At 36.9% G+C, this 10085-nt stretch overlaps 1 protein-coding gene across 5 annotated transcripts in view; it reads left to right on the top strand.

Moving 5' to 3' along the window:
- Positions 1-8808, top strand: part of LOC111870555 — a 116520-nt gene extending 107712 nt beyond the window's left edge. For all 5 annotated transcript variants that reach the window (XM_023862930.2, XM_023862931.2, XM_023862932.2 and 2 more), the window contains 3 exons: positions 1208-1650; positions 4915-5167; positions 7330-8808. In XM_023862930.2, the coding sequence (XP_023718698.1) occupies positions 1208-1650; positions 4915-5167; positions 7330-7671 (1038 nt within the window). In that variant the 3' untranslated portion in view covers positions 7672-8808. The remainder of the gene's footprint in view (positions 1-1207; positions 1651-4914; positions 5168-7329) is intronic.
- Positions 8809-10085: the final 1277 nt, after the last annotated feature.

Genomic DNA, 10085 nt, shown 5'->3' on the forward strand with positions numbered 1-10085 from the left:
AATACTAGACATACCACAAATTTGCACCTTCCCACATCACGCCTAACAATCTTTCAGAAAGGACCATATTATTTTGGTATTAAGGCTTATAACCACCTGCCATCCAGAATCAAGAGTATGAGTAATGATGTGAAACTATTTAAACTGAGGCTAAAAAGATTTTTTCTTTCAAATTCTTTTTATTCCTTAGAGGAATACTTTAACCATGTATGTAATTAAAATTGGTAATTGTACCCCTGATATGTTATAATTTTATATCATTACCTAAGTATTTTGTATCAATTATTGTTTTATAATTTTGATCATTTTATGCATTGTACATTAATATAAATCTTTTAACTGTCTTAATGACAAAAGTATGTATGTAGTTTTTGTATTTGCGTATTTTAATCTATTAGCTTGGGATAAAATCCATATCCACTGGTCAGCTGTACCATAAGGATCAACGGAATGTATAAATGTAAATAAATAAATAAATAAATTTCTCTAATATCACTTTTAATATTAACCTGTCACCTGTGACTGGACTCCCAACTGAAAATTTTAAATAAAGGAATGACTGCAGGTGGTGAATTTTCAGTAATAAATATCAGGATTACCTTCAGATTTGAATAAAAATGGTGAATTTATTTCTCATTACCCCCATTTATGCTACATGGCTTACCCACTCAAGTTCTCTAAACTAATCTCCCTACCAATATTACATGAACAGTACAGCTACAATGCTCCTCACTGTGTAGCTCTTTCTATCCTCATGTTAGTTTCCTTTATTACAGGTATATATATATATTATAGGTATTGAAGGCTTGATATTCACAACAGTTTAATAATTCTCTCTCTTGCTCTCATTCAGAGTGATTTTTCTTACATCGCTCAATTGCATCCAAAGATTTTTAAGCAGTTCTTATCTATACAGCAAGTCAGCCCATGGAGAATCTCTGAAGTAGAGTAACAATGTTGATACAAAAGCTGACTCTTAGTCTTAAAAATCGTGCAAATCCATATCCCAAGAAGGATTTTAACCCCACAATCTCAGTTCACTTCATCTGTTTATTTTTACAAGCTAATTCAATAGCTACAGGAGCAAATTATGGAGTTGGTCTAATATTTTGTATACTTCAGAGTGCGCATCCACCTATAGACGTAACACGGAATAATTTGACTCCATGTACTGAACTTAAAGATGTTTTCATTTTTCTTCCTTTAGATGCCAACAAGTGAATCAGAAAGTTCAAGTTCATCCTGGAAGACATCTTCACCAGCTTTATCAGTGGCATCAGCAAATGGGAGGCCACCATCCTGTCCAACACCTGATTATGACACAAGTTCATCTTCATCAGTATCTTCTCCTGCTGGGTCTCTCAGTAATGGGAGCAAGAACCCTGCTCATCAAGGAAAACTCTACTCACCTTCATATACGTGTATAAATACAAGCATAAAACCAATGCTCAACCCCCAGAGCAGACTCGCTGCAACAAATACAGCTAAAAACACTGCTCCTACTAGTCAAACTACTCCAAAAAATGCTGACACTGTGGAAATGCAGTCCATAGAGTCTTTCAGGCTTAAAAATCCTCAGTCACCAAAACCGAGGCCACCTGAAACATACTTTGTTCCAGTAAGAACCAAGAAAAAAGCACAGAATTCAAGGTAAGTGTTTTACTTCAGCAAAATAAACTTGTGTTATCCCTTTCAGATGTGTGTAATTAGGAATTTGTAAACTTTTATGGTGTAGTGAGTTCTTCCCACCTAGTAAAAACTACATAGTAAAAACAAAAATGAATCACCATCATCTCCTCCTTTTTCTTCTTCATCATCATCATTTCCTCTTCTTTTTATTCCTTCACTTATGGTGCACTCTTGTGGCTAAATAAACACTAAACAAGAATGCTCTGATATTGAGTTTGCTCATGGTGTAATAAATAATCATTGGTAAAAATGAGATACAATCAACTGCCAAGATTTTATATAGCTTTCACGATGCACTTTGGGGCAAACATGTTCCATGTGGATATTTATTGTCACATAATAAGATCTGGTGGTTTTGATTACGTTTATTTCTGCCATATTGGCATCTTAATTTCCAAGCATAGGATCATGTCCATTAAAATGGGTATGTGTACACCTTCCATTGCTTCAAAGAATCCTAGTGAACGGCACTGGCCCATGTGATGTATGGTCATACTATACAGGATTTGAGATTCTCACAGCAGTGGTTATGAAGAATTATGTCTTCTGGGATATAATACGGTGTTGTCATTTGAAAGTCAACTGACATTTTTGAGGAACATGTCTCCTCCATCTTCAGGATAAAAGAATAAGCCAAGCAAGAAACCAGCATGAAAGCAGGTGACAAGCAGAGCTCATGCTGTTTTTTGCTTTTTTTTTTTTTTTTTTTTTTTTTTTTTTTTTTTTTTTGCTTGGCTTATTCTTCAGCTTTGAAGGTGGTGCTGACATGGTCTTCAAAAATGTCAGTTGACTTTCAACTTACTACAAGGCATTGTATCCCAAAAGATAGGAACCCTTTATGGTCATACTGTTCTATAACACAATGTGTCACTAACTTTAATCATGTTATTAAAATGGAATTAACTTTAAGAAATAGCCTGTTAATACTGGACATTAAAATGTCAGATTTTGTGTGAACGTGTGTGTGTGTGTGGGGGGGGGAGAGTGATGACGTCTCAGTTGTTACAATAATTCATATAGCAGATTCTGTTATTTAGCATGTATGATGTATGGGGAATAAGGTGTGCTGGCTACATGAATCTGCTGGTTGCATGAGAAAAACTCTTACAGAAACATCATACAAAGTCAAGGAGCACCCTTCCACTTTAGTTCTTGTGTTGAAGTCTTTGTAGGCAACATAGTAGATTGACGGATGAAAGATTCCAGATATACTGTAAGATAGTCACAAATTCAATTAGCTTCTACCATAAACAAACACTGTCTTCATAAACCAATTGCTAACCTCTCATGCTTTCAGAAAAGCGCATATTATGCTGGGATCAAAATTTTTAATAACCTGCCATCCGATCTCAAATGTCTTATGAATGAATAGGCACAATTTAAAATAGCACTGAAATGATACTTAAATACACATTCATTCTACTCTGTTGATGAATACCTATTGTCTAGAAAATAACTTATGTATCTTTAAATAACCTTGTGTGTAGTCACTGTGTATTCTTGGTTTCTCTTGTGTGAGAACTCCATTGGGACTCTAGTTATGTTTTGTATTTATATGACATATGCCACATCCTACAGTCATTTTGACTAACTTTTGATCCATGGAATGCAATGTAATGTAATAATGGCACCTCCATGGAGGAGGATGAGTGGAACTGTTGGTTGTAATTGGGAGAACTGCCACATGGCAGGTGAAGAAATGCACATTGCAAATTTATTTTTGTAAATTTTCTTTGCCAGATAAGAATTCCAGATGCTTAGATGCTGGATATCTGGGAGATGACTGTATAATAATTTACTATTATCATCCAGTTGCAGTATTAAAATTAAATAAATGCACTACTAATTTTGACTGATGGTAACCCATGAACATGTTCACATTAGATGTTAAAACACCTTTAAATATTCAAGTTATATAGTATGAAGTACTGATAACTGTTTTTATCCTGCTAATCTCTATATATATTTTATATAGAAAGACAGGCTTATAGATTCATCATATTCCTTTATCCAGTCATATGCCTGTTCCCTAAATAACTTTGGAACTAATTTATGGATTTTTATGTAACTTGGTGTGGCCAGCATACCACCAGAGATCAACTACTCAGCTCTATGAATAATTTCCTACCCTCCATAACACCAGTATTTTATCACTGCAAACCTTTGAAAACATACAAAACTAATTTTGCCTGTGGTTCTGTATGTGTGTGAAACTTGGTCTCTGACATTAAGGGAGGAACATAGACTGAGGGTGTTTGAGAACAAGGGGTTGAGGAGAATATTTGGACCGAAGAGAGATGAAGTGACAGGAGGTTGGAGAAAACTGCATAATGAGGAGCTTCATAACTTGTACTCTTCTCCATGTATAATTAGAATGATCAAGTCAAGGAGGATGACATGGGCAGATAATGTAGCACGAATGGGGGAGACGAGGAATGTGTATAGCATATTGGTGGGAAAGCCAGAAGGAAATATACCACTGGGAAGACCAAGGCGTAGGTGGGTGGACAATATTAGAATGGATCTTAGAGAGATTGGATGGAATGGTATGGATTGGCTAAATCTGGCTCAGGATAGGGACCAGTGGAGGGCTCTTGTGAACACGGTAATGAACCTTTGGGTTCCATAAAATGCTGGGAAATTCTTGAGTAGCTGCAGAATTGGCAGCTCCTCCAGAAGGGCTCAACTCCATGAGTAAGTAAGTAAACCTTTGAGGTGGAAGCAACATTGATATCACCTAGTGCAGAATCCTAAAGTATCTGACATGTACATATTTTTTACTGACAGATCATCTTTGGGATTTGGTTTTCAGAGAATTTTTCCAAATATCCTAGCTACAAGTATTCTATGTAGCAGGATCCTATCATAGTCATACATTATTTCCAGTTGTCCTGTAACATTTACATTATATTATTTTATGATCTATAACATCATTCTGTATCCTGTAACCACTTCGAGGAAATGCATGTCTGTTTATTTCCAATCTTGTCTCTGGTTTTTTTTTTTCTAACATCTGTCAGCTGCAGTCATATAAAAGCATAAGTAGGGCTATTACTCCATTCACTTTTAGGAAGGCTTGTTTGCAGCACCTGTCTAGCAATATACAGTTTATACAGATAATGTCACAGAACTGTTTACATATAGAATGTTCTTCATAGAGTCTGATGGTGATTGATGTGTTTCACCATACAAATTACACTTTGCCTCATTTCAATCTCTGTTCAGTGATACCAACCAATTAACATGGAGAGAGGAGCAACTGGCAGGTAAGCAGCGGCCAGTCTCCATAACGATAGGTGAATATCCATCAGGAGTAGAGAGGAGAATTCCAACACGTTTTGATTTCCTTTCAACAAATGTTACTGATGTCAAGAAGCCGGTGTCATCAGTTGACAGCTCCAATATCACCTGCCAACTGCAGTCTGAGCTGGCTCAGACACTGTCAAGATCAAATCTAAGGAAACAAACTGATTCACAGGTAAATATTATAGTGTGGAAACACATCAGCTATTCTTACTTAATAATCATAGTTCTTTAAAGTCCTTCCTGGAGAATGCTAGGACAGTACCTTAAAACAGATTGTGACTGCTTTCTTCCACACCTCTCCCAATTCAGCATTATATACTGTACTCTTACAGATTGGTTGATTGATTAAATTCACTGAATGACTCAGAAAGCGATTGGTTTACTTATCAAAAGTTTTTTTTCTTTTATCCTTGTACTTACTCTTAATGTTGGCCACACCATAGCTTGTAACCGTACGCATCCTTCACGGAAAGTCTTATTTGTTTGTAAGTAACGGTTAAGTTTAGCTGTAGAAATGAGATGCCCCGGAGGGATCATGGTCCTCTGAATTGGCCTTTTGTTGCGAGGGACAGAAAGGGGGGTTGGTGAGTCCATTGCATTCAAGGGGGAGTAGGTATACCTTCTTTCGTCCGTGCCTGTGGGGGTGGAGGACCTGTGGATCGAAGCTTCAAGAAACTTCTAGAAGGTGTGCAGACCGGAAGGGGTCCGTGTATTTGGTCATGAAACCCTCCCAGTGGAAAGTTAGAGATGGCTAAGAACGTGGTTTCTGGAAGCAGCAGCTGGGGTAAGGGGCTAGTTAGTGGGTAGAGGCCAGGGAGTGAGGGTGTTCATGTGGAACCTGTGCTAGGGGGTTAACCGATCGAGCCCGCATCCAAAAAAAAAAAAAGACGTAAGCGAGCCAACACCCGTGTACCCCTGGGATATAAGGCTCATTCCGCTGAATTTAGTCGAGGCATACACCGCGTGGAAATGAAGCGTGTGGGGACGGGTGTAAGCTCAAGCAGTTAATTGCTGGCTTCCCACCACAGCGGCCCAGGTTCAATCCTGGGTTTGGTCAAGTGGGATTTGTGATGGACAAAGTGGCGCTGGGACAGGTTTTCTTTGAGTACTTCGGTTTCCCCTGCCAATATTCATTCCACCAATTGCTCCACAATCACCCTCACCTATCATCTGGGGCTGGTACAATAGGCCAGAAGTGGCCACAGTACAAGGGACTTAGTCCCGCCCCACAAGCAATAAAAAAATACTCTTAATGTTCACCTATTGCAGAAACATATACATTAGTGTAATGTCAAAGTTTAATACAAACAAGAGGGTACAATATGTTTGTCTCATATTTCATGAACACATTCAGGGTCTGTAAATAGTTACAAGTAATTTTTTAAAATGGTCGTTTTACAAGCTGGAGATGATGTAAAGATGTTACATTTCTAAATTACTGTTTTATGCTTTCGATTATGTGCTGCACTCATGTAGCGGAAATGAGCTCTGCTGATTGCTGATATAGTGATATACAAGTCTGACAGATGGATACAGACATGATCTGGAGTCAGTCTGAGAGACGCAAACAATGTCAGTGTATCATTCAAGCCTTCCTCTTTGCAGTGGTGTTAACAAACTGTAATACTTTCTTGAATTTTATAATAGATTTTCAAATGGTCTGAATATACCTTTCAGTGTAGCTTTATCCCTGTGGAGTCATTCAGTGGGCATGCACTGAACAGCAAACAGATCCATGAACAACTGCATGATGATTTGGATTTTTCAGTGAATTTAGTCAGGATTCAGACAGTGACATATTTGATCATATTGATCTTGATGCCAAAATATGTGGGCCTGGTTTGGGGGACAGTTGTATTAACTCAGTTGATAGCCTGGCAATTGCAAATATAGGTGGTAATAATGATGGTGGTGGTGGTGGTGGTGGTGGTGGTGCTGGCTGTTGTAGTAGTTGTTAACAATGATGAACACAATGATGATAAAGACTGGACTGCCTGGGATGAAAATGACCATGATCTCTATATAATATCATTCCATGCACCATGTGGTTACAACCCACCTCAAAATGGAAAAATGCTTGTTCCTTCACACAATTTTTTTATCTTAGTTTTCAGTGCAACTTTGTTTGAGGAAATATCTGCTGTAACTAACAGATACATAAGAGAGAGAGATAAAAAAAGGCAAACTGTACAGCATGAACCAGCAGTCCGCAAAACTTCCAACTTTGTTTCGCCTGGACTTCCATTTCTCGATCAGCTGAGTGCCTATCAAATGACTATCAGCTTCTCAAGAATGACTACTCCATGCAGTTAGTAATATTGATTTTCTTTGCAGGTTCCTCTGCAAAATGGAATTTCAAAAGATACTGCTTCAGCAAAAGGCACTGTAACAATCTCTGTCAACTGCCAACATCCCATTAGAAACATCTCCAATGCCAGGCCATCACATGGCTACACCAGTAGCCCACAAGATACAAATGGTGCAAATAAAATCCATATTGAAAGCAATAATAATTCTAGGAGTAAGGTTTCAGTTGTTTCAACAGAATGTAAAACTCAAGTTTCACAGTTAATTAATCCAGCAATACAAACTATTGCAGATAAGATAGGAAAATCATTGGGAACAAACACTAGAATGACCATTACAGTGCCAAATGGTGTGCAGTCAAGTGAATAGGAATCTCATACAGTGTGAAGTGGTGCAGATACTTCTTTCTGAAAGATACTGGCATGGAATATTATTGAACAGATGGCAGTTTACATCAAATGTGACTATAGGTGGACCATGATTGCTACTTAGGCTCTGACTCTGGTGGTCTACATGATACAAACCAAGGTATATAAATGGGTATGGTATAATTTTAATAAGTGTTCAAACCATGTAATAAGAAACAACACTGGAAAGATTTACATCAGTTCAAAGACATATTTTCCAAATTTGTTCCTTGTTTATTTTTAATCCCTCATTTCATTTGATTTTCATGTATTGTATGTATATTACACTACATAAAATCTGTTTCCTTGTATTTGTTTAAATACTGATAATGAAAATTTTTTAAATAAATTAGTATACCATAACATGTTCTGTATTGCATATTATGTACCAATTCTTCTGTACAATCCATTTTTTTCCTTTCACAAATTTGGTCAAATTTTATTTGAGTTTTATATAACAGATAATGGATATGTACTGATTTGGTCCAAACTTAAATTCATCTTGCACATTTTAGCAAAGACATACCATATTCAGTCAGAATCAATTCAGTAGTTTTGGAGATGAAATATATACAGATTGATGCAGTCTCCTCATTATACACTCATTTAATGCATTTTATGTAAAAAATGCTTACAGATATAAGCCATCCAGCAATAAAGGCCACTAAAATGAAGGCAATATGCAGATCAAATGAAGGATTAAATGCATGTCAACTTCCTGTCTCCCCCTCCCTTTTAGGACATGCAGACTAATGCAAAGCAAATTTGCTGTGCCTTTCAACTCCAGAATAGCACAGCACTTTATACTTACTCTTTGAATCAAACGTCGGATTCAGGTTCCTTGCCATTGACCATCATCGGTGTATTATTATTATTATTATTACTATTATTATTATATGAACTGCAGCAATAGCAAACAACTTAGAAACCCTGATATAATCCCACATTATTCAACTATATGCAAATGTACTTGCAACAGTGTTTCATTTAGTATAAAACACTGAAGCTAGTAAACTGAAATCCTTAGAAAACTCCAGAAATCTTTCTATAATTGAGAACAAAAAAATAAATAAATAAACAATAAACTACATGAACTCAATATGGTTAAAGGACATAAAATATGATAATACAATAAAACAGAATAAGAAATTCAGTGACGAACTTACAACACTTTCTTCCTTTCAAATGTTGCAGCCTACATGGTGAGACTAGCAGTAATTATCTGTACAGGTACTATGTTACATTTGTCAGATATAAGCACAAACATTCACCATGTTTGTTATTGTTAACATATACAAATTGTGGAGTTCTTCATGATATGTGTCCATATAAAATTTCACCCTTCTTACTACAGTGGTTCTTTAGTTAATGCCCACAAGCTTAAAGTTAAATATGGATGTACTGTGATATCATGTTCATGTACTATATTTTACAAAAACATTATCTCTTGAAAAAAGCCATATAATTCACAAAAGTCTTATTATGCAAAATTTCAGGACCTTACACTAAGTGGTACTAGTGTCACTGCAACCTCAGAAGTTCATGTTACCATCATACTGGTAATACTCATGTTATAGAAAGGCACAGAAAGGAGGGATGGCATCTAGTGTCGCATTGTTTATACCAGTTTCATGAAATCCACCAAATGATACTAAAGTTCTTAGGGGAGCACCCTGACATGAAATCATAAGACTGTCTTTCCTTAAAAAAATATGGCATAGGGGCTCAAAATGAAAAGGGGATTCCATATTATGTTCATGGACCCATCTGTAGCAAAATTAGCAGTAGTTCTACTGACAAATATTATCAATCCCAAATGTTTGGAATGTTGTCTGTCTGTGCAGTGTTCTGAGGGCTTCTGCAGGCTTCCTCCATACTTCATGCCCACAACTCTCAATCACATAGAGGTACACTCATTGCATGTGCATCATATTTTTAACAGCCTTTGTTTTAGTTGTATAGCCCCATGTTGGGAATCACTTTTAACAGTTTTCTTCTTTTAACTTGTGTGTGGAGAGCTTTCAATTTTTCTCAGCATCTTGCAGGGGCCTTCTTCTGGCAGGTGGAGGAACTTTCAACACCCACGTTAATTGACTGATATTACTTTATTAATATATATATTTACACTCTGTGAACTGTGTTGGTCACATTTATTTGGCACATCAGTATATATCTGTTGTGCATAGAAAACAGCGTGATGACACTCAGCCTCCATATGGAGTGAACCCTCTAACATCTTTGTTCTGGTCCTCTGGAAGAGAAATGCAGACCTATGTCTGGCTTGGTTGGCGATTCCAAAGCGACTTTTTGCTCTGCACAGTTATGTGATGTGATGCTAAAATACTGCCGTGATGCAATGCACAGCCTGCACTGGTC

The sequence above is a fragment of the Cryptotermes secundus genome, unplaced genomic scaffold (assembly GCF_002891405.2).
Source record: "Cryptotermes secundus unplaced genomic scaffold, Csec_1.0 scaffold117, whole genome shotgun sequence".
In the NCBI taxonomy this organism is placed as follows: Eukaryota; Metazoa; Arthropoda; class Insecta; order Blattodea; family Kalotermitidae; genus Cryptotermes; species Cryptotermes secundus.